Source organism: Schistocerca piceifrons, chromosome 4, assembly GCF_021461385.2.
Source record: "Schistocerca piceifrons isolate TAMUIC-IGC-003096 chromosome 4, iqSchPice1.1, whole genome shotgun sequence".
NCBI lineage: Eukaryota > Metazoa > Arthropoda > Insecta > Orthoptera > Acrididae > Schistocerca > Schistocerca piceifrons.
The window spans coordinates 207,458,367-207,480,884 of record NC_060141.1 but is presented as its reverse complement, the minus strand read 5'-3'; the positions used below and the strand labels follow the sequence as shown (position 1 = coordinate 207,480,884).

The 22,518-nt window shown below is 41.6% G+C and overlaps 1 protein-coding gene across 1 annotated transcript in view; it reads right to left on the bottom strand.

Annotated features, from left to right (window-relative positions):
- Window positions 1-19,009: 19,009 nt before the first annotated feature.
- The window catches only part of LOC124795732 (endochitinase A-like), an 85,147-nt gene continuing 81,638 nt past the window's right edge, over window positions 19,010-22,518 (bottom strand). The window contains exon 4 of the mRNA XM_047259815.1: window positions 19,010-19,109. Coding sequence (XP_047115771.1) covers window positions 19,010-19,109 — 100 coding nt within the window. The remainder of the gene's footprint in view (window positions 19,110-22,518) is intronic.

The following is a 22,518-nucleotide window of genomic DNA, read 5'->3' as shown; positions in this document are numbered from 1 at the left end:
GAACTTGGAAACCCACTCAGGGAATATTCGTTCACATTTTTGTTGAATGCAGTTGGTTTTTACCATCCTGTATTAAAACATTTCCTTTTATCAATAGTGCAATTTATAAACAATGTTTTGTGAGTAGAATAAAATTTCCAATGGTAAACTTAACTGCTTTTTCGACGTTATTTTACCAGATAACTAAAATTAGGAAAGCCGTGAACCCCTTCCACTAAATTTAGTTAGTATTAAGATTCTTTTACAGGGAGTGCAGTGGAGCTGACGCTGAAATCATTAAGTATTTGGTTATATCATCGCTCGTCTCACTGAACTCTTCTGAATTCTACATGTCATGTGTGGTCTGGCGTCTCCTTACCAGCAACAGGTCCCAGGTTCAAACTAGTCACTTCCCTAAAAAACACGCTCAGAGCGTCGTTGCGCGAAAGTGGTAGGCAGACACGATATAGAACAAACAGACACCACGCAGAATGTTAGAATATGGCGACCCTGCCAGGATGGTAAAATACCATGATTGAATGTCGACCACATGCCTAACTAGGTCAGAAAAATATCCTGTTGAAAAATTTTTGTAATGAAAAAAATTTTTTTAACGTTATAAATAGTCGAAAACAGTAGCTGCAGCGATCGATAGTAAGAAATTATTCAATAAAAGTGAGACATTCTGGCAGAGACAATAGCATAATTAAGTTATGAATCTTAATATTGTTAGAATTAAGTTTTCTCTCCAACAAAAGCGCACAAGTGGCGGATACATCGTTGAAAAGTTGGTTCTGATCCAACAAGTAAGTGAATGGTTTGTCAAGTCGTGTGTGCAAGAAGTTTATGAAACGCGTGAGATCGTATGAGCGCTTGTTGACTCGAAGTAGGGCGCGTGAATTGCTTTTAAAACAGAAAATAAGGGATTCGGAAAGATTAGCAATGGCAGATCGAGACCTTGACCGAATTGAGGTAGAGACCCAGCATGAAAATGGACAGAGAATAGAGGACAGTTCAACAGACGATGCAGTAACTCGAGAAATAGGACATATAACGCACCATAACGAGGATAATGTACGTCAAGGCATAGAAAACGTAAGTCAGCATACGACAGAGGAGCAGGAAAGTAGAGAGACAGTCGATGAGGATTCTAACCTGCGTCTTGAATACGTAGAACCCATAGTACAAGTAATCAGAGCTCTCTCAGCACAGAGTACAAGGAATGCGAGCAGAAACGTGTCACAGCACAGTTCAATGCAATCGGTTGCGAACCAACACTTCGGCGAAAACACAGAGCGTAGGATGTCGGAAGAAAACGCAATAGGACCCACCAATCTGGCAGAATTATTACAACAAATTACGGAAACCATGACAAGGCAAAATAAAGACATAGCGAACCAAATTCAAATTCAGAATGCAGCATCGACGAAACAAATTGCAGAAACCACGAGACAAACGTGTGAGACTAAAGAACAAAACAACAAAATTCAGTTACACCTAAGTCGTATTGAAGACGAGGCAAAAGAATCTCGAGAAGTGATAGGAAACTTAATAACAGGTAACAATCAATTGAGAACAGACATTGACAAGAAACAAGCGGACGTACAAACATTGCGTAGTTACATTCAGGACGAGATCAAAACATTACGTAGCAACACCCAGGGAGAAGTTAAGAAACTAGAGAAACAGATAAACGAAATTACTAGACAAGCAGCATGTACAGCGCGTGAAATTGTCGAAAACAGTGTGTTACACAAACGTATCACAAAAGCACCGCTGAAAACATACACTCCTGGAAATTGAAATAAGAACACCGTGAATTCATTGTCCCAGGAAGGGGAAACTTTATTGACACATTCCTGGGGTCAGATACATCACATGATCACACTGACAGAACCACAGGCACATAGACACAGGCAACAGAGCATGCACAATGTCGGCACTAGTACAGTGTATATCCACCTTTCGCAGCAATGCAGGCTGCTATTCTCCCATGGAGACGATCGTAGAGATGCTGGATGTAGTCCTGTGGAACGGCTTGCCATGCCATTTCCACCTGGCGCCGCAGTTGGACCAGCGTTCGTGCTGGACGTGCAGACCGCGTGAGACGACGCTTCATCCAGTCCCAAACATGCTCAATGGGGGACAGATCCAGAGATCTTGCTGGCCAGGGTAGTTGACTTACACCTTCTAGAGCACGTTGGGTGGCACGGGATACATGCGGACGTGCATTGTCCTGTTGGAACAGCAAGTTCCCTTGCCGGTCTACGAATGGTAGAACGATGGGTTCGATGACGGTTTGGATGTACCGTGCACTATTCAGTGTCCCCTCGACGATCACCAGTGGTGTACGGCCAGTGTAGGAGATCGCTCCCCACACCATGATGCCGGGTGTTGGCCCTGTGTGCCTCGGTCGTATGCAGTCCTGATTGTGGCGCTCACCTGCACGGCGCCAAACACGCATACGACCATCATTGGCACCAAGGCAGAAGCGACTCTCATCGCTGAAGACGACACGTCTCCATTCGTCCCTCCATTCACGCCTGTCGCGACACCACTGGAGGCGGGCTGCACGATGTTGGGGCGTGAGCGGAAGACGGCCTAACGGTGTGCGGGACCGTAGCCCAGCTTCATCGAGACGGTTGCGAATGGTCCTCGCCGATACCCCAGGAGCAACAGTGTCCCTAATTTGCTGGGAAGTGGCGGTGCGGTCCCCTACGGCACTGCGTAGGATCCTACGGTCTTGGCGTGCATCCGTGCGTCGCTGCGGTCCGGTCCCAGGTCGACGGGCACGTGCACCTTCCGCCGACCACTGGCGACAACATCGATGTACTGTGGAGACCTCACGCCCCACGTGTTGAGCAATTCGGCGGTACGTCCACCCGGCCTCCCGCATGCCCACTATACGCCCTCGCTCAAAGTCCGTCAACTGCACATACGGTTCACGTCCACGCTGTCGCGGCATGCTACCAGTGTTAAAGACTGCGATGGAGCTCCGTATGCCACGGCAAACTGGCTGACACTGACGGCGGCGGTGCACAAATGCTGCGCAGCTAGCGCCATTCGACGGCCAACACCGCGGTTCCTGGTGTGTCCGCTGTGCCGTGCGTGTGATCATTGCCTGTACAGCCCTCTCGCAGTGTCCGGAGCAAGTATGGTGGGTCTGACACACCGGTGTCAATGTGTTCTTTTTTCCATTTCCAGGAGTGTATGATAACCACATAGTCAAAATGGAAGCGCAAACGAAGCGACAATTTCAGAAATTGCGAACAGAGTTGTTGCAAACCATTGAAGAGCGTAGTGAACAGGATCGAACAAGCACAGAGTCTGCAACCACATCCGTATCTGTAACAGCACCGGAAAAACAAGCAATTAACGAAGATACTACGCATTTGCGATTCCAATCACAGGCGGAAAATAACATACGTGAAATCAGACAGCCTGCACAGCAACAAACACGTTTCGAAATTCTTGATGAACAAACGTCATCACAAACACATGCGGAACCACAAATGTATGTTTAAAGACAGTTTGGATCGTGCAATGAAGCAGCAAGGTTAGCCAGACAAGATACCGAACCAATACCTGACAATGGAAAGCCAGGTCGCGAAGAGTACAGTGCAATGCATTCAGCTACACGTTCACAACCGATGGAAGAAAATTATTGCGTACCACTCCAACGATACTACGCAAGGGTAGGCGAAAGTTACAGTGGACAATATCCAATGGATCTACCACAACCGGAAAGAACGACGGGAGAAATTATCAGAAACAAAAGTGGCGAAGAATCGCGAATTTCATATGGAATTATGACGAAGTACAACAACGATCATTTCCTCACAGTCAGAAAATTCCAACACTTTCGAGAAGGAAACTCATTACATCCACGAACTTTTATTGATCAATTCCGAGTAGGATTACCAGAACACTGGACGCTAGCACACAAATTAGACTTTATATGTGCACACATGTCAGGAACAGTCGCAGAAACCATGCAGAATGATGCAGCGACATTCCGATCGTACGAAGATTTCAGAGAGAAGTTTCTCTCACGATATTGGCCCAGCGAAGCACGAATTATTACGAATTATTACAGAACCCATATTTTGAAAATTCAGGAGAGAAGAGTCCCGTGAAATTTTTCGAATTAATGGCAAAGAAAAATCAATGCTTAGATGTACCATACAGTGACGGAGAGTTGATTAAATTATGTGCGATGAAGGTACCATTGAAATACCAGCAATAATTAGTAGGTCGTGGAGGCAATGATGCCGAAGCATTTAAAGGTATTCTAAGGGAACTAGAGTTCATATTTTCGGAAGATGACGCAAGAAAAAGACGAAGCGCACGTGAAAACGAAAGCAAAAAGCAGTGGAATCCACAAGACACAGTACGAAGAAACAATAATTACGAACCATGTGATAACTTCGCACCAAGAAACGACAATAGATTTCAACAAAGAACCGGTTATGGATTTAGAAGAGAATATGGCAATAACTATAATTCACCCAGGAATTGCAACAACTACTAGAGAGGGAATAACGACAACCGGAACGGGTACTGGAGAACCAATAGACCGACAAATTATCAACAAAGAAACCACTATCAACAAGCTGAACAAGAAAAGAAAATACAGATAGAAGAGGTGGAGGTAAGACCACCAAACCCCGATAAACGTTCGAACTGACAGCTAAGTGCCCATGCCAAAGAGAATGACGCACCGACCCAGGAGAATTGCGTCAACTTGAACAGAGAAGTAAAAATCTTATCACGAGAAGAGAAGAAGGAAGAAACAAATCCGCAGGGACCAGGTGAAAACGAAGACAAGAAAATAACAATATCGTGTTGGGACGAAATTAATCGGGAGAATACTGACGAGGAAGATGAATTACCAGAGGCATGCACAACGAATGTAGGAGGAAAGGACGAAGTAATGAGTATTGCAGAGCTATTTGAGATGGAAACCAGGGAAAGCGAATTCAATGAGGATAATGCGCAGTCGACAGAAGTTGAAAATAAGTTACAAGTGGGCACACAACCCAACGGATATAATGAAGGAAGTTATGAAACGATAATTAGAGCATTTAGATGCGATTATGTGGAAGTAGCGACGAAGAAGGAGAAGATAGACGAGGATGAGGAAAAAGTAGAGGATGTTGAAGAAAGCGTAAATGAAGAAAGAAATAGAGAAGAGGAAATAAAAGAGAGAGAAGTAGCAGTTGAAGCTTATCCTACAGAAAGTTTGAATTCACAAGGGAAATTCCTAAAAAGACTCATGTATGATTCAGTGGAGGATTCGTTGATGCAAGAAGAAGAAGAACAGAACCAACCCTTTCAAATTCAACCAATTGTGAAGGCCATGGTAAAGCATATCCCAGTCAATATTGTAATTGATAGCGGAAGTGAACTGACTGCGATCTCAGAAAATTTATTCATGCAATGTAATGCCAATGAGGAATTGCTAGTTCTGAAAACACGTAAGATTAAAGTAAGAGGTCCTATTAGAAACAATGCTGCGGAAGTTACGAGACAAACAAGGTTATCTCTTTCGTGTCATGGTCAAAAGATCGAAGCCAACTTCGTGATTATACCTAAACTATCTGTAGATTTGATTATAGGTGCAGATTTTTTAAATGAGAGACGAGCAATAATAGATATGGGGAAAGGTAGCGTAACATTCGGGAATGTCACACTTCTCTTTGAGCAAAAGCTAAAATTAGAAGAAATACCAGTTATAAACAAACAATTAAGAATGATGCGACATAAAGAGGATGAAGAATTAGAATGGTATGCACAAAAGGGGGAATCGCCTCAACTCATGTTAGAAGTCCATAAAGAAACGACGGAAAATTGCAAGAAGCTCAAGGTATTTCGGAACACAGTAAAAGAGAATTAGAGGGTATTTTACGAGATAAAGCAGAGATATTTTTACCTAAGACTGGCAGTATTAAACACTTTCAGTACAAGTTTGAACATTAATTTTATTACTGGTAAATAATCAGCGCAATATTTCAAGATTATGTTGCAGATAAGATCGTCAGGAGAAAGAAGAACGAAGAGAGAGGAAGGTGGGAAAAAGAAAGTAGTTTCAATAATAACACCAATAGTACCAAAGATTAAGGTGAAGGGATAAAGTGTAGATAGTCTAATGGCATGAAATACTAAAATGCTATACACCACAACACTACACAAAAAATAAAAAACCAAGTTGAGGATTCTTTTAGAAGTTAAGACTCAAAATATCTTAGAATTGTAACATGGAAAGGGCGCCGAAATTTGTAAAGCTTTTTAAGAAGGCGTAAAACAATGTAGGTACTAGACATATGTTAGATGAATATAAGTAAAACTTTTTGTAAGAACCATTGTAAAAACTCCAGCAAAGACCAGATGCAACAACCCACAAGTTGCAACGCGAGAAGTATCAAGAAAGAAAAGGACGTAATTAGCAAGACACGATTCCTACAAGGCAGAAGTGTCAAGAGAAGGGAAAGGACAGCGAGACCAACAGAGGGCTCTTGTATCGAAAGTGAGCAATAAATCTGCCCACTAGGCGGAACCCAGCTGGGACAGAACAGGGGGCCGCACGGTGTCGCAACCCTGCAGAGACACGACAGGACACTGAACGCCAGAAGGGACTGGTGCAGGGACTGACAAGCAAACACCAGACTTTCACCGCTCGTAAACCCCGGAACGCGCCACACAGCAGAGCGAGCAAAAAACAAAAAACGGCCCGACGAGAAGACCGCTTGGGCAAGCCACCACTAGCAAAAAAAATATGTGTAAAAGTCACACTACTGCTATTAAACAGCACACTGATGCACGAAACTGAAGAAAACGTCCACAAAGTAAAAAGGACACACCCAAACAATTTATCGAACTGTTACTAAGAGGAGAACTTCAAAGCAACTAGTTATCAATAAATATTTCCATATCCTGCCCAGAGAAGAACCAAGAAGCAAATAAGAAGCAGAGAAAAAGCAGGAAGAACAGAAGTTGAAGAATCACAAGATTGAGACCAAGAAAAAAGATGGGTGAAGAATAGACGACATACCTTCCCAAATCCCTATCCTATTGTAAACTAGTCATCTGCGAAGTATTACAACGAAAAACGACCGCTTTCAGCGACACATAACGATGACTTTCACGCATACAAAGCCAGTAAACCACGAGATTCTGCACTCACAGCTCCATTCCATTATGGGACCTCCACAACAGCAACACACACTTGCAAAGACAACAAGGAACGACGAACAAAGCTGTACATCAAATACTTGCCCACATCCATCTCGCTCAAGTCCATCACCTTCGTGCAAAAAAAAACAATCGCCAACCTCATGCATAAACTTTCATAGGATTGTGTGAATATGTGAAATCAACTTATGTGATGTAGGAATTGTGCAAAAGAAACGTGTGAAAAACTAAATAAATTAAGCACACCAGACAGCTAATAAACTACCAAATAACAGTCATTGACTATGGACTTAAGTAAAAAATAGACTATCGATAAAAATAAGTCATTAGTTCTGAAATGGACAGCATATAAAGAACAAAAGTAAGGCATAATAAACACTAAAACTGTATGCCACTTATTTTCTCCTCATGAAAATAAAAGAATAACTATATTTTACTTATTTTCGCCCTTTAAAAGCAAAGATAAAAAATTATCTTGTTGGATGTTTTCCCTTTTTTTAACATTTGTACCATTTGTTAGGATAATATCTCAATACTTGTTTATGTCTATTTCTTTGTCAAAGCAATTCTTGGAAATAATTCTTATTTGTTAGTGTAACAATGTTGAAATGAGTGTCTAGAATCAAAAACATTTTACTTGTACATGATATTTAGAAAATGTGTTAGGAATAGATTTTACTTAATTAGTACATTTATAAAAAAAATATATTTCTATGAAAATCGATGTGAAAGACTCCTCACTTTCAATAACAAACTTCTTAAAAAACTAACTTCACACTTAAATAAAGAAAGAAAATAATTAAAAATTAATAATAGCACAAAAAATATTCTTCTCTCGTCATTTTTTAGAATAATGTGGAAGAATACAAAAATATAAATTAGTAATACAAACTAGCATAGAACCAGAATAACGTAGCTGAACGGTAGGCAACAAAATTTAGATAAAGGAATAATTTTTGATTGACTTATACAACGATTCAATCATTGCCTAAATTCAGTGCAAAAATTAAGTTCGAAGGGTGGTGATATGTAAGTTGTCAGGCAAATCCAACACCTTCCATGAAAACCCTGACATGATAAGCAGATACAGTAGTATGTCACATAGCTCCGAATAAATCGTGACATTAAATTAACCAAAGTAATACGAGTAACGAGTGAGCAAATGGAATACCACAGACTAACACAAGAATGCCTAAATGCATGTCATACCTTCCCACCGTGAGACAGACGCAGTTCCGAGGGGAGAAACGAGAACAGAAGCCGAGAGCAGAACCGTGTTAAGTTAGAAGGCCCTACGATAAGTGACGGACACCCACGTCGCCAGCTAACCGTTAGGACCACCCCCCAGCCCATGTTAAAAGCTAGAGCCTTAGCGTGAGACTTTTTCACGTCTCTGTTACGTCAGGACCACCCCCCAGCCCATGTTAAAAGCTAGAGCCCTCCAGAAGAACAGTATAGATCTTACGATAACACAAAAAGGGCCACCCCAGTTGCATGTTTTAGCGTGAGACCTTTTCGAGTCTCTCTTACGTCAGGACCACCCCCCAGCCCATGTTAAAAATAAGAGCCCTCCAGAAGAACAGTGTAGATCTTACGATAACACTAAAAGGACCACCCCAGCTGCAAGTTTTAGCGTGAGACTTTTTCGCGTGTCTGTTAAGTCGCAAACGTTAAAAACATTGCCCCACCACGAAAAGTATAACGTTTCTCATTGGATAGACAGAATTTTTGTAGGTGGAGCTTAAGGTTAACATTGAGACCCTCATTGGTCAGATGAAATCACAGCCAGATAGTTTTTGTGAACCAACTTCGGAAAATTGTAGTAAGGAGAAGTTACGAGGGAGTTGCTTCCGAGACGGCGAGGTGAGCGGAGCTGTGCTGCCTGCCGCCCCCTGACGAACACCGACAAGGTAATGAACTCACGCGATGCCGCATAACAGCGCATAAAGCTTCACTCAGAACTGCAGAAGTCTCATCTGTTACACCTCTTTTTGGCGTAATACTAGTGTCGATCGTCAATTAAAGCTTATGGTGTTCACATTTGCCACTTGAAGTAAAAATCTGAAACACAATGATTTTTCTGTTATATAGTTATTGAGAAGCCACATCAGCCACTGTAATTTACGACAAGTTAGATAAGTAATTAAAGATAATTGAGGGTCACTGTAGACCATTTTGATAGTTTTCTCTTTTGTGAAACTTAATTTAAACGTAGATTATAGATGTGATATGGCATAACACCAAGAATTAAAAATAGTTGTGTAGTTGTGAGTGCTGCGCTTTTTCTTACTTGTACTTCTTTATGGAAAGATGGATGAGTAAAAGTCCATTGTTGTCTGCATGTGAAATCAGCACACACTCGCTGCAGAGTGAATATTCACTCTGGAAAGATCCCTCAAGTTGTGGTTAAGGCATGTCTCTACAATATCCTCACCTTTAGGAGTGCCAGTATTGCAAGATATGCAGGGGGACTTTTGTGAAGTTTCGAAGGTAGGAGATGAGGAACTGGCCAAAGTATAGCTGTGAGAGTGAGTCCTGAGATATGTTTGGCCAGCTCAATCGTTAGAACACTTGTTCATGAAAGGCAAGGGTCGGGTCCTCAGTTCAAGTGTCAGTCTCACACAAAGTGTTAATCTATCAGAGAATTTCATATCCTATTGAGTATTAAAAGTTTTGGAAAAACGTTATTTTTAAACTAATTCTTAAGTTTATTACAGAACTATTGTTATCTTTTCATGTGTTGCATGATTATTTATTTTTCATAGTTATTTGCTAATCAAAGTTTTCTCAACTCATTTCACTACACATACTAGTGAATAGTTTGATCAGTAGTCTCTTTAGTATAGTTCAAACAAAAGATAATTACATATTATTTCAAAAATCGTTTCTTGCCCTTAGCATCCTTTTGCTTAGTTCAGCACATGATTTATGTTAACAAGTCAGTCTTGAAGTTATTTATTTGAGCTTGCATTTTGTGGTTTCTAACACTATCATTTTACGATATTGTTACGAAGTTTCATAGTTTTAGCTGTTAACATAATGATCACTTCGTATTATACATTACTTTCTCGTGTGATAATTAATCATGCATTTTGCTTGAAAAGTAACTAAAAGAAAGTTTCAGATTGACTCACTAAAAGTAATTCAAATTAAGCTATTCCATTGCACACAGACAGTAGAAAAACTCTAGCTTAAAGACCTGGAGGAAGCTAAAAGACATTACCCATCACATTTATGTACATTATTTTCTCAGTTTACATGAGTAGATATGTATTTATGTTAGATATACTGAAAGGGTAGTCACTTGCAAAATTTATAGAGTACACAGAAGTTTGCTTTTACATCACATTTTGGTTTTCTAATTCGTTATGTTTCTGATGTGCTATTCTCGACCAATATAGTTTTGATTATCCACACAACTCTCAATTTCTGATCATATTGTTATGTTGAATATTCGTGTTTGCATTTATTATACACATCCCAAGCCATACATGGAAGCTAGCTTCAACTACATATGTCAGAAGTAACATATATTAGAATAGTGGTCCATATGAATAACAACACGATGAGCATGTAGAACACAGTAGAACTGTTTTTCACTTCAGACTTTCTATTCCTGCTTCACAAATTACTTTTTAATCTGTTATGTGTTCTGAACTGTTAAATTGTGTACTTATTCACACAAGTTACTGACTGTAGATTCTATAGTGGATTGTGCTGTTCACACCTTTTTTTATTTCAGTGCTGAGTTTGCCTAAAATCTGGATTGTGTTTATATACTTGTTTTATGTACTTGTTTCAACTGGGTAATTTCTGCCGGAATATTCTCAAAAAGCGTTTTTATCTGCCGGGCTGTTGCTTCGCCGAATAATCCAAACTCTTTCTTATACGTCCCTACTGTATTTTATCTAAGTCTTCAGAAATCTCTTTGACTTGTTCTTTTTGTGTTCGGCAGAATTTTCTAAACATGTTTTTACACGTTCCTCTTCTTTTTTATCTAAGTATTTCAAACCTGCTTTTGTACGCTTCTCCTGTTTTTATCTGAGTTTTCGGAAATCTCTTCGGCCTGTACTGCTTGTCGTATGGGAAAATTTTCTAGTAAGTCCTTGTCGCGACCCTGAAGTTTTAAAAAAAGTTCTGCAAAAGGATCTGACACAGATTTAGTTACCAATAAGGTCTCATAAGGTCCTGCAACCATTTCTACTTCAGTTGAAACAGAACAAATATTTTCGATTTTCATGTAAGTAGGATTTTCCTCGTCGGCCAATTGTTCGCTATGAATATCTGCTGGTGATTCCATTTTCCCATCTCCACCTGTCTTTCCCACAGTATACAAACAGTCGCATTCACAAAAAAAACCATGTCTTTCACTTTTTAAATTATTTATGAAAATTAAAAAAAATGAAATGCGATGATTCAACAATCAGTGTCCGCTAGCCGTTCCATTTTCGTCGGACAAGAACATGAGTCTGCCACTTTGTGTCGGCTGCATATGTCGTTCTTGTAACAATTTTCAATTTCCAACCATTTGCTAAAGCACTTTGAGTCATGAATTTTCCGTTAAAGATTATTTTTCAGGGACGATTCTCAAACGAAGAGCGCCCAGCACTGATCTCCTTAGCTTTACTGGATGCAACCGTACATAGTCGGAAATTTTATGTTTTTGAAAACCGTTGTAAAAGCTCAGTTTTCAAGTGTTATTCCTTTCTCAATACTATTTCTCCTTTAAATGCATCCATCTTCTCGCTCGTTGTAGAATATGAAACAGAAATTATAATTATTTCAAACAAAAAGTACAAAGTTCACATGTACTTAATTTCACAGTTTCTATAAACTCTTTGCGCCTCTGGTCTGGTGCCACAAATAACTTACCCCCACGTAGCCTCCATAAACGAAATGCAAAAATATTTAGAAATGCTTTCGATAATACTGCGAGGGGAATAGTTATATATGGTATTCTAACTTGGAAAATTACTGATATTGTTATTCAGTATGATATTTAGATTGCTGACTAATGACTGCATATCGTTTTTTTATTTCTGAATCATTAGATATTTGACAATTTCGTTTCTCTCTTCTGTACAAAATTAATGGAAGTGTTGGGCTAGTTCTGGCACCGCTGTCACCGTTATCCATCTCAGCAGGCAGCCACAGGCCGGGCTGCCACCCTTCACTCTCACCTACATGGTGGGCCAATTTGCCTCACTGGCGACTTCTCTCATTGCCACAGCCAGGTCAGTCCATTTGACGACTACCCTCCCCTCTTACTGACAGCCATGCAGAAAAGACTGGCATGTGGTCTGATCACCATCATGCTCACTTTGCAGCAACAAAAGCAGCAGTTCAACACCAGCCCATCCTTTCAATAGTGACTGTCAGGTTAGGGGTTAACCACACACTTGCGCTAACTTACTTGGTGATAGCTTACACTTTTAGGAAATGGAACTCCTATGCCCACATAGATAACTCTACTGCTGGGTACGGGGATCCTACCTCTTTCCTCAATGTATGTTTGCCTATTTTGGAAAGGGAACCTCCTAGAATCGTTAGAAACCCATAATATCCCGCCTTTACGTGTTGTGCAATTCTGTACTGTGAACTCTGTTTTCACCACAGAAAAAGATAGCACCAGTGGTGTTGATGAGACAGACGTTGCCTACATTTCAGGGGGGAAATGGCGCGATATCACTGGATGACTCAATAGCAGATCGGTTCAGCACTTTTATTTCGAGCATCGTATTGGGCCAATTTTCCAAAATGCAGGAAAGAGGATCCAGTAAGGCACACAGTCGTGTCCTCCACCTCGACGTGCACTCACATACCTATGACCCAGTGAATGGTGGGTCCAGCTTCTTACATCTTCCAAAAGATATAGCCACTAAAATGTCTGTATCAGTGTCGAAAATACTGCTAAGGGAGACTACTTTTCTTCATCTGGTCGCTTCTAGCTATTGACAGAAACTATGAGAAGCATGCTGAACGTAATGCTAAATACTAAATGAATAATGTCTGTGGGCATTATAACTTCAGTGGTATATCACTCCCCATCGAACTCCAGGACCCACCAAAATTTGAGAGGTAGAACCCAGATGATTCTGTACACGTTTATGGCATGGACGAAGACAAAGCAGAAGAAGGGAATTAGCACACTGTACAGAAAAAGAATATGGATGTGAAGCATGACGTAGTTGGACCCCTCTATTTTTCAAAAGCAGCCAGTCATGAGCACACGGTACAGAAAAAGAATAAGGACGTGATGCATAAAGTAGTTGGATCTCTCTATTTTTCAAAAGTAGCTAGTCAGTACCCCAAACATGTTGACTTACTGATAATTCCCGAAGGGACAGACATTCCTACGTCTGGACCAAGAGCATGTCCCACCCCTTTTTCCACGCAGTTGTCCAAGGAGAAAGGGCAAGGCATTTTTGTCAGAGGTGTCTCAACTCATTTACTTTAAGCAAGTATTTACCTAAACATCTGATTGATTGTTCATCCCATGTGACATGCTACCGTTTTTTCGAACGAGGGATTCGTGGGGAGCTCTGCCAGAGGGTGTACAGGTACATCAAGGGGAATAACCCGCGAATGAATTAAATGGGGGGGGGGGGGGCGAGTGCAAGCCTTCTGATGATGAACTGAGTTATATCCACTACTTGGATGTAAATAGTTTATACGGATATGTCAGCCAATTGGAGGGCTCCAGTGGTATCCGATGAAAATGAACTCATTGGAGTAGAGAAAGAGATTAAAGGTGGCACCCTGACTGGAGGTTCAAATGGTTCAAATGGCTCTGGGAACTATGGGACTTAACAGTTGAGGTCATCAGTCCCTTAGTACTTAGAACTACTTAAACCTAACAAACCTTAGGAGATCACACACATCGATGCCCGAGGCAGGATTCGAACCTGCGACCGTAGCGGTCGCGGGTTCCAGATTGAAGCGCTTAGAACCGCTCGCCCACACCGGCCGGCTCTGATTGAACGAGTATGATTTAAATACTGAAAAGAGTGGTCCCGTGATGTGTGATTTTGAAGAAGAATTTTTTTAAATTAATGCAGAACGCGATTTTCGCGAAAACTATGGAAAATGTTAGAGAATAACACGACATCCGTTTACTTTACCATTGCGAAGACCGTCATGGCGTACAAGACTATATCGCTAGGCCAAATTTCAAGGGAGCCATAATCTTCAATAAAGGACTACTCACTTTGGAGATGGCTGAGGTTTTAGTGCAGTACCTGAAGCCTATCTATGTCGGTAGGAGTGTGGTGGATCTCTCCAAACTCCAATTGTACCGCTTTCATTACAAACTCACTAAGCAGCGCTTTATTAATCCAAAGTTAATTTACATGGATACAGAGTTTCGACTAATGGGAGCATGGTTGTGGCCCATATGAAGTATTTAGGTACCATCCGAAGACTTCAACACGTCTGGAGTCACGCAGTAATCTTACATACAGTAATTCACACAGTAATCCCGACAATACTTACAGTATAATACCACAAAACAATGACGTTATCGCTCTTATGAAAGTTGAAACGAATTCTTCACAGATCGTGGAGTTTGTAGGGCTAAAATCCCAGACGCACACATTCGTATGGATACAGGCGCATCCAAATGGGGGCTAAGGATGTGCAGCATGCGACCTCAATGTCCCTAACGACTGACGACTACAAGACATGTGCTTTAGACGGCTTTGGTAGTGCTTCACCTAAGCCACCACATATGGTGCACCAAGTAGTATTTCTATCTGAAGAACTTGTGGTACAAACCGCATCATAACTGATAGTTGGGCTGTCACATAATGATGACAAACGATTCATCTGTGATGATGGGATTGGAACCCTACCATTCTTACACTATTCACTTGAATGTGATTGGATGTCTCTCTCTCTATCTCTCTCTCTCTCTCTCTCTCTCTCTCCCTCTCTCTCTCTCTCTCTCTCTCCGTGTGCGTGTGTGTGTGTGTGTGTGTGTGTGTGTGTGAATGAGGTATTTATTTGTAAATATAGATGGAAGTGTTTGCGTGAGTACTAGTAGTGGAATTGCTTGTCACAGATACGTGTGAATGTGTGTGTAAATACTCTTTTATCTGCACACAGTGTGTGCATATATACAAAGTATCTGCATGTTTGTATGGTTTTCCTCCTGCTGCTGGTGTTAATGTTGCAAATAACAATTCACGACTCTGTCTCTATTAGTAAAAAGTGAATTTCATATAAATATCTGCACACATATTGTAAATAACTTTTTGTAAAAATATTTATTGCAAATATAAAATAAAAATGTTGTAAATATGAATAATAAAAATTGTGAGTCGTTTTTCATAAAACTGTACTTCCTCATTTACGAAATATCCTCTACCTAAGACTGCAAGTTTTTTATACTGGTGTTAGGAGACAGAAAAGAAAAAAAGGCGTTTTTTGAATAGAATACTTTTTAGTATCGTTTCACATATACCTACATACTCGTGCTCAAACATTTCACGTTTATATGTCATGAATTCTGCTTGTATAACATTTAATCATATTGGGGCAATTGCATACATCGATATCCCATCAGTATATTCAGTGTCCACACTCACAGAATCAACTTTTAAAGATTGCAGCAAATGTGGAATATAGATCTACATCTACATCTACATTTATACTCCGCAAGCCACCCAACGGTGTGTGGCGGAGGGCACTTTACGTGCCACTGTCATTACTTCCCTTTTCTGTTCCAGTCGCGTATGGTTCGCGGGAAGAACGACTGCCAGAAAGCTTCCGTGCGCACTCGAATCTCTCTAATTTTACATTCGTGATCTCCTCGGGAGGTACAAGTAGGGGGAAGCAATATATCCGATACCTCATCCAGAAACGCACCCTCTCGAAACCTAGACAGCAAGCTACACTGCGATGCAGAGCGCCTCTCTTGCAGAGTCTGCCATTTGAGTTTGCTAAACATCTTACCAAATAGCCCTGTGTCGAAACGCGCCACTCTTCTTTGGATCATCTCTATTTCCTCTGTCAACCCGACCTGGCACGGACCCCACACTGATGAGCAATACTCAAGTATAGGTCGAACGAGTGTTTTGTAAGCCACCTCCTTTGTTGATAGACTACATTTTCTGAGGACTCTCCCAATGAATCTCAACCTGGCACCCACCTTACCAACAATTAATTTTATATGATCATTCCACTTCAAATCGTTCCGTACGCATACTCCCAGATATTTTGCAGAAGTAAATGCTACCAGTGATTGTTCCGCTATCATATAATCATACAATAAAGGATCCTTCTTTCTATGTATTCGCAATAAATTACATTTGTCTATGTTAAGGGTCAGTTGCCACTCACTGCACCAAGTGCCTATCCGCTGCAGATCTTCCTGCATTTTGCTGCAATTTTCTAATGCTGCAACTTCTCTGTACACTATAGCATCATATTAATGCACTGATCCATCAGGTCCAACTTCACTTTTTTGGTGTGCAAACACATAATAAAGTCATAGAATATTACTGTAACATGTCGTGCCAGTGACACAATTTGTCTGACACAATCATTAATCCATGTAAATGCGCTACATTTAAATGTTTCATGTATATGGCTGCACCATCCGCTCTTAAATTAAGCGTTGCCTCTCCATACATGTCCACTACTGCTGCTTTACCTTTTATCAGTCTGACATTGATTAGCGTAAGCAAAGAACTATATCCGGCAGTCATTTTTCTTTCAACGTATTCAGTCATGGCAAACAAGTAGGCTAGTTCCAGTCACATATGTAGTGTACTTCAGTATCAATACGCTGCACATTCTCGACAGGGTGGTCCATTGATAGTGACAGGGCCAAATATCTCACGAAATAAGCATCAAACGAAAAAACTACAAAGAACGAAACTCGTCTAGCTTGAAGGGGGAAACCAGATGGCGCTGCCATAGGTCAAACGGATATGAACAGCGTTTTTTTTTTAGAGAGGAACACCCATTTTTATTACATATTCGTGTAGTACGTAAAGAAATGTGAATGTTTTAGTTGTACCACTTTTTTCGCTTTGTGACAGATGGCGCTGTAATAGTCACAAACGTATACGTACGTGGTATCACGTAACATTCCGCCAGTGCGGACGGTATTTGCTTCGTGATACATTACCCATGTTAAAATGGACCGTTTACCAATTCCGGAAATGGTTGATATCGTGTTGATGGATAGCTATTGTGATCAATATGCCCAACGGGCGTGTGGTATCTATGCTGCTCGGTATCCTGGACGACATCATCGAAGTGTCCGGACCTTTCGCCGGATAGTTACGTTATTTAAGGAAACAGGAAGTGTGCAGCCACATGTGAAACGTCAACCACGACCTGCAACAAATGATGATTCCCAAGTAGGTGTTTTAGCTGCTGTCGCGGCTAATCCGCACATCAGTAGCAGACAAATTGCGCGAGAATCGGGAATCTCAAAACGTCGGTCTTGAGAATGCTACATCAACATCGATTGCACCCGTACCATACTTCTACGCACCAGAAATTGCGTGACGACGACTCTGAACGTCGTGTTCAGTTCTGTCACTGGGCACAAGAGAAATTACGGGACGATGACAGATTTTTTGCACGCGTTCTATTTAGTGACGAAGCGTCATTCACCAACAGCGGTAACGTAAACCGGTATAATATGCACTATTGGGCAACGGAAAATCCACGATGGCTGCGACAAGTGGAACATCAGCGACCTTGGCGGGTTAATGTATGGTCCGGCCTTATGGGACGAAGGATAATTGGACCCCATTTTATCGATGGCAATCTAAATGGAGCAATGTATGCTGATTTCCTACGCAATGTTCTACCGATGTTACTACAAGATGTTTCACTGCATGACAGAATGGCGGTGTACTTCCAACGTGATGGATGTCCGGCATATAGCTCGCGTGCGGTTGAAGCGGTATTGAATAGCATATTTCATGGCAGGTGGATTGGCCCGCACGTTCACCGGATCTGACGTCCCCGGATTTCTTCTGTGGGGAAAGTTGAAGGATATTTGCTATCGTGACCCACCGACAACGCCTGACAACAGGCGTCAGCGCATTGTCAATGCATGTGTGAACAATACGAAAGGCGAACTACTCGCTGTTGAGAGGAATGTCGTTACACGTATTGCCAAATGCATTGAGGTTGACGGACATCATTTTGAGCATTTATTGCATTAATGTGGTATTTACAGGTAATCACGTTGTAACAGCATGCGTTCTCAGAAATGATAAGTTCACAAAGGTACATGTATCACATTGGAACAACCGAAATAAAATGTTCAAACGTACCTACGTTCCGTATTTTAATTTAGAAAACCTACCTGTTACCAACTGTTCGTCTAAAATTGTGAGCCGTATGTTTGTGACTATTACAGCGCCATCTATCACAAAGCGAAAAAAGTGGTACAACTAAAACATTCATATTTCTTTACGTACTACACAAATATGAAATAAAAAATGGGGGTACCTATTAAAAAAAAACGCTGTTGATATCCGTTTGATGTATGACAGCGCCATCTAGCAGGCCAACCATAGCGCCATCTGGCTTCCCCCTTCAAGCTAGACAAGTTTCGTTCTTTGTAGTTTTTCGTTTGACGCTTATTTCGTGAGATATTTGGCCCGGTCACGATCAATGGACCACCCTGTATATCAGTAACAACTTCAAAGTCCCTGTCTGGGACTAGCCCCACATTCACATGCTTTGAACCACTTGCTGTTAAACTGTATGTACTAGTGAAGAGCAGTGGCAGTATTCTGCAAGTAGTAGTAGCACTCGACCGCAGTTTCGATGCTGCTGCTGATGGGTAGGGTCAATCGAACGTCAGCAGGTCTTAGAGCTCAATGCAGACTTCCTGGTCACTTGCCACTACTGCTGCTGCCGCTGCCACTGTTGGTGGCTGTGTAGCATGTAGTTCTGCAGCAACAATGAAACTATAACATAAATATGTATTAACATACAAAATAATAACAGTAGCAGTAATAATAATGGGTAAGTACTTACTTCCAGATACAGTCTTATTATTATGCTTCCTGGCTCTTTGTTACTGCTGAATGTACTTTATCGTAATTACTGCTTGAAGTACTAGACACAGGTGGCGCTGGTACTGCTCAGGCATTTGATAGAATGAAATGCTACTCCATGCAGAGTCCCTGGGCTCAGGAGCATTATTGGCCAAAAGGCATCGGTATTCAAATGTTATTGGACCCCCCTCCCTCCCAATACCCTTGGCCAGGGGTTCCCAACAAAATACCCCCTCATCGAGCATGATTGGTTCCTTGTCATATCACAGAATCAAGTACCTAAAAAAGCCAAATTAATAGTCCTTTTATACGTTTTCTGTTTCTGGTACTTAGAAAAAACATTGACATATTCATTATTGAAAAAATATTGAGCGGCCAAAACAAAAAAATCTGTTATCGTACGAAATATATTTAATATATTTTTTATTCTAATAGCATCTTGCGGTCCCCTCTGGCATTGCTCGCGGACCCCTGGGGGTCAGCGGACCACCTGTTGGGAACCACTGCCCTAGGCATTGGGCGGGTGGGGGAGTAGGGAGAGGAAGGTGGTGACGGGAGATTGGACAGAGAGCGCTATTGCATAATTGATAAACAATTAATTCAGTTGTTATCTTCTCAGGGGTCATGTGAGAAGATCGTAAATTAGATAAAAATGTCCTGGAAATCGCCCTCACATACTGCTACAGCTGTGTTGTGGTTTTTCAATCTTTACCACTATTCTAAATGTGTGACCTACGGATAAGACTATAACCAAAAGCATTTATATTGTACTTTATAAGAATAACATCACGCTAAAAGGTGAGGTACGTCATGGTAAGAGGTCTGACAAATGGTGCTGATATTGATGATAACAGGAGCTAGTGTTCGGAAACAGTTGCAAATCAGGTAGCCCTGCTGGAGAGTATATGCAAGCTGCGTTTCCTCATTCAGTTATGCTGTTATACATGATATTCTAAAGGATGTTATTAGAAGCAGTCGTTTTAAATACTACAATGTGCTTTTTGTTCAGCCTTGTTTACTTTATTGTGTCTGTAGAATAGTATGGGGAAAACAAATAGGTCAAAAAATAATGTAAAATATTGATGTGTAATGTGTGGACGTACTCGGATTTTCCATCGTTTGTTATACTGTGGCAGTTTTATAGAGACATTTCACTTATAGTGCAGAGATAATGTATACTTGATATGTCTTTGTTATTAAATAATGGATTGCAGAACTTATTAAACATTCAAGCATTTCGTATTTACCTCTGTGTTCTAGAATACTTGGCTGTGGGCATGCTGCTTTGTAGTTCTCACAGTCAACGCCATGACATTATTAAATTATAGTAATTATGTCGATAGGACAATGCGCTCCTTTTAACACAAACGGTGGCGTAGCACACACACTAATAACGCCGGGGGGACGCATCTTCGGTAAGTAACAAGATTTTATATGTTTGAATATCGTGTGCGTATGTACACAGTATCGTGTGTGTATGTACACGCCTTCTTCCTCTTTTTTATTCTGACAGAGTGTGCTGGCTGGCATACTCGTCCTTTACTACACTGATCAGCCAGAACATTATGACCACCTAGTTACTATCGATATAAACCCATCCTGCTGATAGCATCGATACCTGGCGAGTAGTGATTGCTAGTCAGACACATGCATGGTCCATGTAGTATCAGTGAGCGTACTGTTGGTGTGCAGTGTGTGGAATGGGGAAGGCACATGTTCTATCTGAGTCTGACAGAAGGCAGATTGTGAAGACCCGAAGGCTCAGCGTGATCATTTCAGCAACTGCAAGACTTGTCAGATGTTTGAGGTGTGCAGTGGTGAATGTCTTCAACACGTGACGAAATCAAGATGAAACCATGTGCAGACGCGGTGGGGTTGGGCAGCCACCCCTCATTACAGAGACTGGATGTCGTAGGCTGGTCACACTGGTAAAACAGGGCAGGTGGTAAACTGTGGCGGAACTAACACTAAACTTTAATGTTTGGCAGAGTAGAAGTGTGCTTGAACACATAGTGCACTGAACACTCCTAGCGATGGGCCTCTGCAGCTGATGACCCGTGCATTTGCCAATGTTCACACCACAACACCAACAACTACTACTGAAATGGGAAGTTGACCATCTGCACTGGACATTGGCATGGTGGCAGAGCATTGCATGGTCTGATGAATTCTAATACCTTCTTCATCGTGCCAATGGGAGGGCGTGAAGCAATTGTCTTCAAGGGGAACATTTCCTTCACAACTGTACTGCAGGATGGAGACAAGCTGGCAGCGTCTCCATTATTCTCTGGGGAACATTCACCTGGGCATCCATGGGTCGAGCGGAGCTCACACAATGCATCGTGATGGCCAAGGAGTATCATATGCTGGTTGCAGATCACGGACACCCCTTCATGACGATTATGTTTGCCCATGACAGTGGCATTTTTCAACAAGATAATGCACCATGTCACTAGGTCAGGAGTATGATAGGGTGGTTCGAGGAACACAGTGACGGGTTCCAGTTGGATATGCTGGCCCCCCAGCTCGTCAGATCTGAACATCTACATCTACATCTACATCCATACTCCGCAAGCCACCTGACGGTGTGTGGTGGAGGGTACCCTGAGTACCTTTATCGGTTCTCCCTTCTATTCCAGTCTCGTATTGTTCGTGGAAAGAAGGATTGTTGGTATGCTTCTGTGTGGGCTCTAATCTCTCTGATTTTATCCTCATGGTCTCTTCGCGAGATATACATAGGAGGGAGTAATATACTGCTTGACTCTTCGGTGAAGGTATGTTCTCGAAACTTTAAGAAAAGCCCGTACCGAGCTACTGAGCGTCTCTCCTGCAGAGTCTTCCACCGGAGTTTATCTATCGTCTCCGTAACGCTTGTGTCAGAGCTCATTGCCCCCCTTCCCAGAATTTGCGGGAATTAGGGGACTTGCATGTGCACAAGTGGTGCCAACTCCCTCCAGCGACCTACCAATGCATTATTGGTTCTATGCAGCAATGCGTTGTCATTGTTATCCATGCCAAAGGTAGACATACTGGCTATTAGGTAGGTGGTCATAACGTTCTGGCTGATCAGTGTAGTTTACATACATCAGTAGACAGATTTCATATTAATATCCGAATACTTTTAATGCTATATAGTTGATGCAGTTTGCGTATCACTGAAATTGGAAGCAGGTTCTCGAATACTTACACTCTTGCACAGTATGAATACGACGATCGTTCTAACTGGCAAGAGACCTGTTGAGATTTGTGTAATCTTGTCTGGGCAGGTAGGCATGCTGCGGCCGAGCAAGAAGTGTGTGTGTGTTTGTGCGCAGTACCT